This window comes from Chlamydotis macqueenii, chromosome Z (genome assembly GCF_036417535.1).
Source record: "Chlamydotis macqueenii isolate bChlMac1 chromosome Z, bChlMac1.mat, whole genome shotgun sequence".
Lineage (NCBI taxonomy): Eukaryota > Metazoa > Chordata > Aves > Otidiformes > Otididae > Chlamydotis > Chlamydotis macqueenii.
Genome location: NC_141593.1, coordinates 60,496,575 through 60,512,287, shown reverse-complemented (window position 1 = coordinate 60,512,287; position 15,713 = coordinate 60,496,575). Strand labels below are relative to the sequence as shown.

Sequence of the window (15,713 nt, the reverse complement as noted above, 5' to 3'; positions counted from 1 at the left end):
GCCCTCAAGTAACAGAAGCGAAAGCACAAAAGCAGCACAGGAACATTTTTATTTTTATAAGGTGTCTTTATTAAATAGTCAGCAAAAATAACAGGCATTGAGACTATGGCTAACTATCAAAGTGAGCACTGGAAAGAAGATGCAGCTGAGACAGAAAATTTTATCCCAAAGAACAAACAACTGAGAAACAAGTGAACCTACTTAAAATATAATTCCAGATTTACCTTTAAGTCGTTCCAGTAAGTCAATTTGTCCAGAAGACACCATCGCCTCATCTTCAATACTTCCTTGTAGCTGTTTCAGCACCTCCTGTAAGAAATTAAGCTTAATTAAGAAATCCTTAAAATTATAAACTGCAAGGTAAATAGTAAATATATCTTATCCTGCCCTCAAGTGCACATTTATGTAATAGCTACTGAGAAACTGACGTAAACTATATTTCAGGTGAGCACTCATCAAGTGTCATAACTTTAATTACCATCAAATATATTCTACAGTATTTCACCAAGCACTGTCATGATGTAAAGTATATCCTCAGTAACTCACCCTCTCTGATAGTCAAATCTAACACCTTATTTAAAAGTCCTTCTCAGAGTGAATACCAGTTATCTTGAATTTACAGATGGAGAAACGGAAGCACAGCGAGGCTAGTTAAATTTCTCCATCTGGGTACCTAAAGTTAGTCTTGTAAAAACAAAATTTGGATTCATAACTAAAAGTTATAAAAGTATCTTGAATATCCCATTTTTAAACCCCAAAGATATCACAGCAGAGGCAATCCCCAGGATTTATTTTCTGCAAGGCCTTAGTACCACTGTAAACCAGCAAGAGGAGTCATATTATTCTTACTGTTGCTAGTGCTACCACCACCAATGCTACCACCACCACATCTATGAGGAAAAGACTTACAATGGTAATGGTAATTATATGGTGTCATATAATTTCACTTATAACTGCTGCTACCACCACCACCATGCCTGCAAGAAAGAGACTTAGGACTCGTCCAGCAGCTGAAGCTTTAAAGCCAAGAATATTGCCGTGTGCTATTGAAAGTATGTACGAAAAAATCATACAGCTGAAGGAACATACTTCTAATGCACAAACAGGTTCACGGAAAGCAACAACCACTACACTAAAAGTGGCCTGTAAGCCCCCAGGTCTCTAATGCTCAGTGGCCTAAATTCAGGTAGGAAACTAATGCAAGATAGTGAATGCCTTTTCTGTATTGTAACAGTGAGCACATCAATAGCAAAAATAAATTGAAAAGACTAGCCACAAGGCAGAAAGCCCTTACTGGAATTTAAAATATCACTTTTCTCACTGTGGCATAGAAAATATTTTTAGAAGCAGCCATAGTCAGGAAACTAAAACAATTCTGAATAATAAAAAGTATTCCATACTTTTCAAACAAGACTATATCCAGAATTGTACTTCTGTTCAGACCTGAAAACCAATGAATTTTAGACAGTTAAAAAGATTGCAACACCACTGTTTTGCTCTTTTAAGAGCCTAGCATACCCTGCTGTCAACATTAATGGTTCTTGCACCTTGTACAGAAGGTACTTTTAAATATATTTTCTTATTTTCAAAGGAAAAAAACCAAGACCTACAAGAAGTCAAGATATTCTTTAAACAAACATAGTACTGAGCTTTCCTATACTCAGTGGTGTTCCTTCTACAAAAAAAAAAAGGCAAAATTATTTTGAGTAAAGAACTACACAGCATCTGGGGAAACAATCTCCAAACACTAGACTCAGAGCAAACGGTAGCAGCACAATCACTGTTGCCACCCATCATGTAAATAGATGCTGATACTCTAGGAAGATAAATACTGGATGATATTCAAGGAGCACCTTCTCCAAGCTTAGAAGTAATGTATCCCAACAGAGAGAAGTCAGGCAAAAATGCCAGGAGGCCTGCATGGATGAACAAGGAGATCCTGGATCAACAGAAAAACAAAAATGAAACCTACCAAGGGTGGAAGCAAGGACAGGTACCATAAGAAGACTACAGAAAGTTTGACCGAGCGGCCAGGGATCAGGTAAGGAAGGCTAGAGCCCTGATGGAATTACAACTGGCCAGGGATGCCAAGGACAACAAGAGAAGCTTCTACAGGTATGCTGGGGATAAAAGGAAGGCCAGGGAGAATGTCGGCCCTCTCCAAAAGGGAACAGGAGACCTGGTTACCTAGGACATAGAGAAGGCTGAACTACTTGACGGCTTTTTTACCTCCGTCTTCACTAGCAAGGGCTCCAGCCACACAGCCCAAGTCGCAGAAGGCAAAAGCAGGGACTGGGAGAATTAAGAACCGCCCACTGTAGCAGAAGAGCAGGTTCAGGAACATCTATGGAACCTGAAGGTGCACAAGTCCGTGGGATCTGATGAGATGCATCCACGGGTCCTGAGAAAACTGGTGGATGAAGTTGCCAAGCTGCTGACCATTGTATCTGAGAAATCCTGGTAGTCTGGTGAGGTTCCCATTGACTGGAAAAGGGGAAACATAACCTCCATTTTTAAAAAGGGAAACAAGGAAGATCCAGGTAACTACAGGCCAGTCAGCCTCACCTCTGTGCCTGGCAAGGTCATGGAGCAGATCCTCCTGGAAACCATGTTAAGGCACATGGAGAGCCAGGAGGTGGTTGGTGACAGCCAACATGGCTTCACTAAGGGCAGATCGTGCCTGACCAATTTGGTGGCCTTCTATGATGCAGTTACAGCACTGGTGGGCAAGGGACGAGCAACTGATGTCATCCACCTGGACTTGTGCGAGACATTTGGCACTATCCTTCTCTCTAAACTGGAGAGTCATGGATTTGACAGACGGACCTCTTGGTGGATAAGGAATTGGCTGGATGGCCGCGCTCAAAGAGTTGTGGTCAACAGCTAGACGTTCAAGTGGAGACAGGTGATGAGTGGCATTCCGCAGGGGTTGGTATTGGGCCCAGCCCTGTTTAGCATCTTTGCCAGCGACATGGACAGTGGGATACAGTGCAACCTCAGCAAGTTCATCGATGACACCAAGCTGTGTGGTGTGGTCAATATGCTCGAGGGAAGGGATGCCATCCAGAGGGACCTTGACAGGATGCAGAGGGGGGCCTGTGCAAACCTCACGGAGCTCAAGAAGGCCAAGTACAAGGTCCTGCAGATGGGTCAGGGCAATCCCAGGCACAAATGCAGGCTGGGAGAAGAATGGATTGAGAGCAGCCATGAGGAGGAGAACTCAGGGGTGCTGGTGGACGAGAAGCTCAACATGAGCCGGCAATGTGTGCTTGCAGCCGGAAAAGCCAAATGCATCCTAGGCTGCATCAAGAGAAGTGTGGCCAGCAGGTCGAGGGAGGTGATTCTCCCCCTCTACTCTGCTCTTGTGAGAGCCCACCTGGAGTACTGTGTCCAGCTCTGGAGCCCTCAACATAAGAACAACGTGGACCAGTCAGAGTGAGTCCAGAGGAGAGCCATGAAGATGATGAGAGGGCTGGAGCGCCTGTCCTATGAGGACAGGCTGAGAGAGCTGGGGCTGTTCAGTCTGGAGAAGAGAAGACTCTGGGGAGACCTTATAGCAGCCTTCCAGTACCCAAAGGGGCCCACAGGAAAGATGGGGAGAAACTCTTTAGCAGAGCCTGTTGCAGTAGGACGAAGGGTAATGGTTTTAAAATAGAGGGAGGTAGATTCAGATTAGACATTAGGAAAAAAATTTTTACACTGAGGGTGGTGGAACACTGGAACAAGTTGCCCAGAGAAGTGGTGGATGCCGCATCCCTGGAAACATTCAGGGTCAGGCTGGATGAGACTCTGAGCAATCTGATCTGGTTGGAAATGTTCCTGCTTACTGCAGGGTTGTTGAACCAGATGACCTTGACAGGTCCCTTCCAACCCAAGCTATTTTATGATTCTGTGACTGGAGTTCAGACACACTAATTATGTTTACACTGTTTTCTGGAAATAATTCTCTAGGTGGAGTTGAAGCCAAATTTCCCAATTTACATGTTACCTGACCAACAGAGTGAAGGTTTGTTTGGATCAGTCTGACAACAGACTCCCAGCTGCTTCACCAGCTGTACTTCAGTTCACATTGTAGGGTGATCTTGGAGAATGAAACAAATTCTGTTCTGTCGTAGTTCAGCCCCGATCAGGACCAGACTACGCAGTCTCTCTCTCACTCCCCTCACCCTCCGAGAGAACAGAGAGAGAAAATATAAGAAAAACGGCTCAAGGTTTGAGATAAGGACAGGGAGAAATCCTTAAAGTTACCATCACGGGCAAAACAGACTCGACTTAGGGAAAACTATTCTTTATTACTACAAACAGCAGGATAATGAGACAGAGAACAAGATAACCTCCCCCCACCCCTCCCTCTTCCCAAGCTTAACATTATCTCTACTACCTTCCCCTCCCTGAGCGGCACAGGGGCGAAGAGGGAATGGGGGTTGCAGTCAGTTCATCATGCGTTGTTTTATGCCACTGCTTCATGGTCGGGGGAAGAACTCCTCACATTCCTCCCCTGCTCCAGCGTGGGGTCCCACCCCTACACCACAGTCCTTCGTGGAACTGCTCTGCCGTGGGTCATCTCTTCCACGGAGTTCAGTCCCTTCAGAACAGCTGTCCCAGCGGGCCCTCCACAGGCCACAGCCGCCTTCAGGCATCCACCTCCCCCGGTGTGGGGTCCTTCATGGGCTCCAAGTGAATCTCTGCTCCTCCGTGGACCTCCATGGGCTGCAGGGGGACAACCTGCTCCACCATGGGCTGCACCATGGGCTGCAGGGGAATCTTGGCCAGGAGCCGCATTACTCCTCCCCCTCCTTCTGAACTGACCTTGGCATCTGCAGCTGTTCCTCACAACAGGCTGGTAGATGTCTCTCAGGATCTTTCTCTCAGGATCCAACCAAGCCAGGAGTTACACTCAAGATTTCTAACGGGCACTCACTCCACAGGACCAGGCCGGAGCTAGTCCAAAACTAAAATCCCCTGAAACATACACAGTATGCATGCTGGGTCCTCAACACAATTCATCTACAGATCTGCTCTTACTTGCACCACCAGTTAATACTGGCACCACCCTTAGGATCAAGTCTTGTATGATAAAATCACTACTCTCGGAAAGACACCCCTACTGTACTTGTGCTCTGAAGTACATTCAAGGGCATCCTCACAGCCATAGGGCCTAGCCATCTCTGTACATAACATCTGCCTTGTCAGCAAAGTCACACAAACAAGAACTCTGGTGTTTTTCAAAGAAGGACATTATCTGACATAAGGGCAGATAAGATATGCAGACAGCAGTTTTAGCTTAAAAGCCTAAAAGGGCAATGTGGATATTTGGAGTGGTCTCAGGAGTTCTGCAGGCTTCTGAAAGACCTGTCAGCTCAGATAAATTTAGAAATAACTAATGAATCCCTTTCCTCTGAGAACAGCACCTTGGTACAGAGGAAAAAATCCAACCCAAACTTCCAATTTCCCCTCCTGTTCCATTCTTAGAATCCTCTTTCTCACTCCTCTGCGTGGCAATTCTGCTATTTCAGAAATCATATGTTCAGCATACTTTCCTACATAATGAGTCTTCCTGCTCCAAGGGCCAACACGAACAGCTAAATGGAAACACTATCACCCTTTCCTGTGCTACCAAATTACACAACTGAGGTGTCCAGGCAGCCAGGGACTGTTCTTTCTAAATACTGGTAACAGTTAACATCAGCACACTGGATCACCTCTCTCAATTTTCTCTGCTACAATTCATTAATTTAGATTGTAACTTACAGATTTTTAATTATCCCCTTTTCTTCAACAGCACATGCATTTTTTCAAGTTAGTAGCTAAAGCACTCTTTTCTTATTTTTCTACATCTCTTTTCTATAGTGCCATTGCTAAGGTAACAATGCCATTATGAGGCTATGACACCAATTTCAAACTCAATCACAGCACACTTTGAAATCTAAGCTGACAAAGCAGACAAAGCTTAGAGAGGGAGATGCAGCCCCTGGGCCAAGTACTGGTGGAAAATGAGGCAGTGTACTAAAATGACAGATCGGGAATTGACAGTTTTACTGGAATAAAGGAAAGAGAAGTTTTCTGCAATAATCCATTTGGACGAAACATGGCAAGCTATCTATTACTGTGACAGTGCACGTATTTATTTATTTACTTATTTTAACTCCAGGACTTAACACTAATGCTGTTTACATGCCATTCTCCCATTTTTCCCCCGTGATTAATACAGTGCTTTGAAATAGTATTTTTCCACAATAATTTTAAATTATTTTTTGTATCATGTCTGCTAAATAGTGTGAAATCTTCTCCACTAATAAACGTGAATCAATTTAACTAATGTTGAATTTACACTGCTTAGTTACGCAAGCTTTAAGAAATGTATTAGTAGTGGTTTACAGCATTATTCTAAGCAAATTCTTTACTTAGTAGTGACTTACTAATAAAACACACAAATGTAAGTGTATCTATAAGGAAGGCCGAGAAAGTTTTTTTTTCTCTTCTTTTAAAGACTGTAAGTCAAATTATTTTAATGGTCACTTAAATATAACCTAGTTTATCTTGTCCTACTGGAGAAATACAAAAGAATGCTTTTGGAAATGGAGTTGTCCCTGTGACTCATCATCACTGAAAAAGGTTTCTCTCTTCACAGTCTCTGGACTGTGAAGAACAGAATCAATGTTATGATTTTTTTTTTTTTTTTTTAATTTGGACGCTAGGAATATAGCCCTGACCTTAGAAATACTTTATGGATAAATAAATAAAAAAGATCAGACCTATCAGTAAGTAACTGGAAAACCACTGAGAAGAAAAGCACCTTAACTAACAGTACATACACCCAGCTAAGTGTTAGGGGTTGTAAATTGCTTAATGGCTGTGAATTTACTCAATCTGCAAACCACAGAGGAACAACCCTAACAGTGCAAGATTTCAAATCCCAGTGAGTTAAGATTTAAAAGTATATTCAATTTCTGAAGACTGCAAGTATAAATATTAATATTCATATTTAGAAATATTTCAAAGGATAGTATCTGTAAAAAGACATTCTGGTTTAGACATATACCTCCTATCTGGCAGAAAAAGGAGCACTGATGACAATTCAGACAATCAGACACTTTTGGTCTTCTGTAAACACTACTTGCTTCCCCCTCTCCTGCTTTAAAACAGAAAGAGCTTTATTACTTGTATTAACTTTTCCAGAAGTTTTGTGTATTCAGCAAATGTTAAAATATATGAAAATAATCATAAAAATTAAATATACGAAATCTCTGGCAGCAGTATGCCAGATAAACTCACAGGCCAAATTCAGCTGGAACAGTAAGCCAACAAGATGTTTTGAAATTTACTGGGTATTTTAAAGGTAAGCATGAGCCTACATTTGAAAAAAAAAATCCAACAAAAGCTATTAGAATCATAGAATGGTTAGGGTTGGAAGGGACCTTCAAAGGTCATCTAGTCCAACCCCCCTGCAAGGAGCAGGGACATCCCTCTAACAATCAATCTTTAGTAAGACATTCTTCATACCTGTTCCTCCTTTTTAGCTTATTACTACACTCTGGCCTGTGTGAAGAGACATTCTTGTCATCTACAAATACACACACACACACAGACTTCACTGTATGTTTCTTTCAATGCAAACAAAACCTGAACGGAGTTATCCTTCAGTTTAGGTTTTTTAGGTTATGCTTACCTTGGTTATCACTGTATTTACAACATTTCTGTATAAAACCAGGTTTAACTACACAAATACAGAAAGTGTTTACAATTTCACATAGTAATTGAACATCTATCCCAGCACCATATGGAATGGGAATAATGCACACTGAATAATTCAGACTATTATTTTAAACCAAATCAGCAGCATTTTTAAATGAGAATATTTCTGATAGCATTTGTACTCATGTTTTTAACCCGATATGCTGAAAACTTAACACAAAATTGCACTCTAAACCAAAGTGATTTTGAAGTTCAACCCAGTGTTGCACATTGTTTCAATTACTATTGGTTTAAAAGAGCAGGAATAAAAAAGGTAAGATACACTAAAACCACATCCATCACTCAAATTCAACAAAAACATTAGATATCAAAACAGCAGGGGCAACAGACACCAGAATACTATTTTCAATGCATTTATAGATAGCATAAACCTAAGTTCAAGGTCTTACATGACCCCTCTTAACTACATGAACTCAAAATTACCTTAATACTACCACCCATGGTATGACATTCATAGGGGCCAAGCAATAGCTATGGAAGAGACTCTTTACTCCTACACATTTTGGTAACTACACTGCGACTTTATCAAGCTTGGCAGGAGCCCTTAATTGCCTGACATGCCAAGCAATTCCTCTGGTTGCTCAACCCTATAACCAGGTCCAAACGATAACAGCAATGATGACAGCACTGCTGACTGAGGTGAAACACTAGAGCAACTCAACTTTTACCTGTGTAGAAAGAGGAAAACATTTGTTATGTAAAATGATGTTGTTCATTTTAATTTCAAACAATGTCATTTTTTAAAAGAAAAATATTCGCTTGCTGCCACCATGCTCAAGAGCTGTCACTTCCTGTAATCACACACTAAAGTCTACTGAGTTTTTATTGCAAGCCCGCTGTCAGATGAACTAATGTTATCTGATTTTATGCTCAGAAAGCATTCACTCTGAAGTAATGTCAGTAACTATATATGAATCACCAGTTCAATTTCACTTAAATTCTAAAAGAAACCTAACCCAACAACAAACCCCTCTACTTTTATTCAATTTTCCAATCAATTTGGACCCTGGCAGAATCTTTAGAATTGCAAACATAATGCTAAAAATATTACTTATTGTAAAATCATACCAACAAACAAAAAGACACAAATCAAACGCAATGCCACTGCTGCTTCTTTACTGCTTACATAAATTCACTGATATTTAAATGTCTTTGTTTCGTAAGATGCTAAATGACTTTTATAACTGCATTTCTAGTTCAAATGAACTTTAAAAAGTTATTTGGAAATGACTAGCTGCATTAGTTCGGCAGTCACTGAAAAGTATTTCCCAGAATTCATCATTTGAGTCAACTTGTAAAAATCAGTTCAGCTTATGGGAGTTTCTTCCACTCACACTTTAGAATTTATCACATGACCAATACACATTAAGATCTTCACAATTACTTTTATTTTTAGCAGTATTTTTGGAGGATCCATCCATTGCATATCTACTGTACTACAAGTATTCTTCAGCTCTGTGTCACAATTCTGATGTGACAGTGTCCCTCACGTGCCAGACATCACCTCTTCCCTCCTGAAAGGCATGGGTGCGTGGGGCACCTCGAAAACATTCTGTACGTGCAAAACCCAACTGAGGGTAAGGGAATTAACTTGAGAAGGAAGATGCAAACTCATAGTAGAGGGAGGGGAAAAAAAAAAGCACATAATGTTTCCTATACTATGATTACTGTTTTCCCTTGAAAGACTTCAAAAGTTCAAGCGCTTACACGTTGGGAAAAGAAGTACCGAAATTAAATGGAAATTAAGCATATACTGGAAAGAAAATACTCAATGAATTCATACAGCAGAAGTTATAGAAGCTCAGAATTTAGCCTCTGTTTCACAAATATTTATACAGGCAAGGAACGCTATTGCTGAATCAATGTCTTTTCTTCCTACTTGTTCATCAAACAATGCATTTGTTGAAAAACATTGAAAGATAATATTTTCATTAGTAGAAACTACAATCTTCAGAAATTTAGCCTCAAAAGAGGCATTGTCTTTGTCAATGGAAGACTACTAGGCAGCAAAAAGTGTAGCTACTGCTCTGCCAACTTGCCCCAAGAGTTAATTCTCCAGACGAACAGCCTTTGTGTGTAAGACTATGCACAGCCCATTTCACTCTCAAACTAGACCAGCTAGCTATTATCATGTACAGTAAGACTGTTCATACAGGCAGTTAAATAAAGCAAATATGAAGACCTCAGGAAAAAAGCAGAAAGCCAGTATGGCTACTAAAAGAACAAAACAAGGTGTCACCACATTCTGTCCATTTTTATCACACCTGTAATGCAGAACAGGATGAATACAAAGCTAAAACAGGCTTTCACTGAGAGTGGGGGTATATGCATATCTCCTGTGCAAATGCCGATACAGTCAAACATTTGGAATAGTTCGCCCTTATTAAATAGGTATAATGTGAAATTTTTACAGCTAGCTGATTCGGTGTTACGCACAACAAAGACAGGTAGCTTTAGTAAGTTTTAAAAATCTACATTGTTTCAGAATACAAAACATAATTCAGTTACACTGAAAGTAAAATATACATTATTTTTTAATCAGAATATTTTGGTAGGTTGTACTGAATGTAATCAGATTTTGAACACTGTCTGCTCAGGACGCCACAGTGGTATGTGAGATTTGTATCCCACAATTGTCACTGAATTCTCTCCTACTAGCTTAGCTGTCTGCAAGACAGCATTTCTGACGGTGACCACAGTCGTGCAATTTCCATGACGTATGTGACCCACTCACAGTGAGACCACAGCTCATTCAAAGAGATATGGGTTGGCTAAGAAATCCAGCTGATAGAAGAGGATGTAGTTTTAATACTGTAAAAAATATTTTTAATAAAATATACTCTCTGGAAAAAAAAGTTCAAATTTTTCCTGCACCTTGCATTTCTGTCAAGATATAACTTTCAAAAGAAATACATCTGACTCTATAGATCATTATATACATGAAAACCTGTGTTTAAGGACTTCATTTGCAAAAGTAAATTAGAAAATAACACTATTCTACACAAGGGTATATTATCATCCTTACTGTGAGCACTCAACATGCTAACTTTGGAAGGATTTTTTTTTGTAGAACAGGTAAAATTGTATCACAGAGTTTACAAACCAGCTGACACCATCAGGGCAGCACTGTCTACCTTAAAGCTGTCATTTTCTTTATGTTTCAAAAATGCATTTAAAGTATTTTTTGGTATTTTTTTTTCATTTAAAGAGGGGAAAAAAGTAAAAAGAAACCCTATTGTGTAAATTACTACTTTTTTTTTGAGTTTATTTCAATCACAAGGCTTGTTAGTGCTACAAGCAAAGAACAGATCTGAGATTCAGATTCACTGCAACATCCCCACCATTGAAAACCGACACAAACAAGAATTGCACAGAAATTTATTTGATTTATGCTTTTGATTAATTGATTCCTCCTCATAGCTTCGTTCTCAGAAGCAGGAAACTTATTACACTAACTCCTTGTTCGCTACTGCACCTTGAGCTGTTCTTTAAAACATTTCTAGTTCCTTCTACATTTCCCTTTATTGTCTGCCATAATTTATGTTGCTGCTTAAAACTCCATGAAAGCTGGGCCACAACAAAATTCACTGAAGTATCAAAGAAACAAAGACAAAGCCTCTACTGTGTGAGCATGCATCAAAACAAGCTTTAAAAAACTGAAGTTTAGAGAAGAAAAATAAGCTCTGTTAAGTCAGCAGAGTGCACAGTACCATACAAATAACTCCTAAGAGACAAGAGCACAAAGTATATAAAAAAAAAAACCCCACACCCTTAAGTTTGGCCACATCAGCCAGAACGCTGAAAAAATCAGCCATACAAAATGAAGTTGACTCATTAAGAGTTGGCTGGAAGATGCATGGAGACAATGCCAGGACAACAGCAGATTCAACACAAGCATCACTTTCTAAGGTACACTACTTGCATGGCAATGAGCAAACGAAGACCATGCTCGAAGGTTCTCATCAGCTGGTGACACACAGGCTAATTAAGGCAGGAAAATTTATGTTCAACTGCTGCTAGTAGCAAGCAAAAAAAAAGAAGTTTCTTTCACCACCATCTGTATCCAGGTAAACAGGATTCTTCTCCAAAGAGCTGTAAGCCCCTCTGCACAGGCAGAACTAGGACAATGCAAAAAACCCCCAAATGTTAGAACTGAAGGTAATGGTAATGTGGCTGCAGACTTATAGCAGCACAGTACTGACATCACAGGACGATCACGGTGCTTTGCAACTGCTTCATAAATTGTAAGGAAACTATGGGATCATATTGGCAACTTAAATTATTCAAATTCCCTCGGCCTTTATGTAACAACCTAACAACTCTAGCTTCCTAAAAAAAAAACCCTAAACCCACCAAAACCAAAACTCATCACCCAAAACCTATTGCTTTTAATGTGACAAAGTTATCTTAGTGCCACCTCATGTGGAATTCTGGAAGTTAAACTACCACACATTTTAGTCCCAACTGACATAAGTACAAATTTTTCACCATAAATACTTTCCTGAAATTATTTGCTAAAGTGTCCTCCAGGAACACAAAAACCAATTCACTGGGAACCATGCTACTTTCCAGGTGGCCAGAGCTTTGTGGTGGATCTGCTTAGACCTTCTCATTAACACCTTCTGTTGAGCTCCTAAAGAACACTGTGAAGTTTTTTAAACAAAACAGAAAGCTAAACTATAAACTAGGATAATTAGCTAACCTTTTAACTAAAAATATTAACCAACGGGAAAAAAAGTTACTTGAAGAGACACTTCAATTGCTATTCTCGAGTCTCGGTACAACCCTTCCACTGCCTACTGCATCCTTGCAGGGCAGATGTGAATTGCAGAGCGCTACCTGGTCCAAGAAAGGGCTCTCTGTCACAAGCCAGGCAGAGGTCTCCATTTCCCACTCTACCACAGGTTCTTTAGCTTTCTTCTTCAGCCATGGGCTCCCAGGCTGCTGCTGTTGCCTTCCCTCCTTCACTACATTCCAGCTCCCACCCCCTCCTTCTCCTCCACAATGCTCTGGAGCTCTAGAAAGGAGGGAGAGAGATTCCTCCTTGTCCTCTTCTTGGGGAGCATAACCCCGTCAGGAAAAAAAAGAACAAAACCAGGAGCAAATGCTGTTCTTCACACTGACACAGACCAAACACCCACACCTTCTGTGTGGACTATACAGAAGAGAAGCTTTGACTAAGAAGCCATAGTTACTGAATTGCTACAAGAAAGGAACCTACCACAGAGGAACTTCAAGATCCATGAACAAACAAGAAATTACTGGCTGACAAACTGATGAAGACTTTTAACAGAAGGGAAATAATTTGCACGACTACAATTTTAAGTATCCAGATGTCACCATCACATTAGTAAATGATTTCTCCTGTTTCTTAGGCTGCAGTTTGCTCTTTCTTTAAAGCCAAATAGTTCATACCTCAATCTTAACAACTACTGAGGAGGAAAGGGTGTAACAGGTTACACCTTATAGATGACAGTTCAGCAATTTCATACTCAAATTGCTTTCAAACACTTGGGTGAATATAATTTATTTCTGACATTTCACTATATCTATTTTATCCCTTTGTTCTAAAAGTTTTATTGTTGGCAATTAAATTTGAGATGGAGCCACTGAGATGTTCTCTGGATAGCAGGGAAATGTCCCTAAGCCATCATACGAGCAATTCCTCTGGAGATACCACAACACTGGTTTTGGTCCATGAAGCAACTATAATCCACCACGTTACATCTGACTTGACCTCTTGGCAGAAATAACAACATACCAGATAACTCAGATCACTTGGAAATCAGATTTCCAGTGACTGTTCTGGGAAGGGTGCTGATACTGTAATGCGTAATGGGATGCACAAAGAAATGCCTGTCATACTAAATTCAAGATTCAAATACAAACTTATCAAGTTATACCACAGTTTGCTTACTATATGTAGCCTATTCACTTACAACAATTCCAGATCAAATGTATCTATTTTAATACAAGTATTTATCTTCTGTACACTGAATGCTTTGCTTTCACAGCTTAACATTATTTTTTCAATTGTTTTTCTATTTCTATATGCCTTGTTGAAACATTTTACTGTGTGTGATGCTAAATAAAAATCTTTCCTGTGAAGATAAAAGGAAAAAAAAACAAAATGCAAGATGAAACTAAAATCACTCTCCTTTTGTGAAGAGATAGGAAAGTCCCGTTACCTGATACAGTAAGTATCACCAGCAAAACGTATAATTTCTGATACCTTGGAAGATAAACTGCTATTATGAGTTCTGAAGATGGGATTGCAAACATGGGTATCCATAAATGTATTCATCTACCATCTACTTGAGGAACCTCATATACAGATAGACAGATAAACTCTACATATGTACATAAGACATGACAAAATTCTTAGAGCTGTATGTATCAGAGGTCTAACACATGAACATGTTAGGCTTCAAATTCTAATTTGCAAGCACATGGCTTACCATGTTACACTGAACTAAAAATACATGTGCCAGTTACAAAAACGTCTCCTACTACCTTCTGTGCTTTACAATGAGGATCATTAAACACTGATGATCAGAGGCAGCTGATCAGAATAAAGCAGGTTTTCAAGGTTAATTATCAAGAAATGGTAGCTAAGTCTGACCATAAAATAAGGTCTGGTGAGTTAGAAGAAAATACGATCACTTGCTTATCTAACCAAGGAGATATCTGATAAAAGTAGTCACAAATTCAGAAAGACAGAATGCCTCGGCAGCCATTTTAAAGCAAACCTTAAAATTTAGGCAAGGGGGATAAAAGGTATCAATAATATCTGAAATCTTATGTCGCTACAAGTGTAAACTTCCAAAAAAACGTGATTCAGCCACTGGTATATCTGATGTAAAGGATCAGCATTTTTTTTCAAAAAAAAACCTCTTATGGTTTATAGAAGCACAAAATGCTACTTCCATACAAGACAAAGAGTTCATGTCCAAAAAGCGTAACAGAATATCAAACACTGCAAGCCAGCTAGCTCCTGGAACATTCCGAACATCAATCTTCTGGTTTCACAAACAAACATATGCTAACAATCTCCAACCCAGAAGCAGTATATTTTTCAGATTCCCTCTTTTTAATGAAACAAACAAGCTACTGTAACCTAAGTTGGTAACTCGCTAGTCAGTCCACTATTCCTGCTACAGATTTGTAGATTTATCCATTTAAACAGTCATAAAAATATATTACAGGAAGTTGTATTTGCAGATAAAATAAAATGCAACTTAAATCACACTTAATTATAAAATAACTCAGTTCTAGTAAGATAGAAGCTTTCTCACATTCTCACAAATCCATCATGACAGAAACAAGGTGAAAAATAGGCATCATGGTATCTTCTTCAGTACAATTTTTACTTATAATTCTGCCACCTTGACTACTGGTTAATCAACCTTACAATGTATGCACAACACTGCAACACATCTGGGATACTATATTCTACAGGATTAAAATTTCTTTTGCAACCACATTAAGTAATTTTAGCTTAACATTGTACAAACACATTCAAAATGAAAATCCTCAAAATATCTTGGCATTCACTTTTTTACCAAGTCAAAATTCATTCCAATCCAAAATAAGAAGAAACCCACAAACACTATCCACATAAAAAAATAAACCACTCTTTGGACCTGCACTGGACATCACAGTAACCAGCTCTCTAGGACTTTGTCTCTGAAACTTGAATTCCTTAAAATAACAACCAAAAAACCTCAGAGAAAATTATTAAAACGAAAACCTTTATATGAGGACAATGATCTGCCAAAAAAAACCCACTCTCCACAAAACAAAAAAAAACCTATAAAAAAACTCCATGAATAACTAGCTCATGACTTTCTGAGAACAAGAGTTTAACTACTGCCTTGTTTCTTTACAGTGTATATTTAGCTGGTTAAAATGTTCCTCAAAAAAATTCAAGAAATCTGAAACAGTTCTACTGACAGTCT

General features: G+C 39.4%; 1 protein-coding gene across 7 annotated transcripts in view; it reads right to left on the bottom strand.

The window, feature by feature from the left end:
- APC (APC regulator of Wnt signaling pathway) overlaps positions 1-15,713 on the bottom strand; it is a 103,158-nt gene that overhangs the window by 49,568 nt on the left and 37,877 nt on the right. For all 7 annotated transcript variants that reach the window (XM_086771190.1, XM_086771191.1, XM_086771189.1 and 4 more), the window contains one exon: positions 225-309. In XM_086771190.1, the coding sequence (XP_086627316.1) occupies positions 225-309 (85 nt within the window). The remainder of the gene's footprint in view (positions 1-224; positions 310-15,713) is intronic.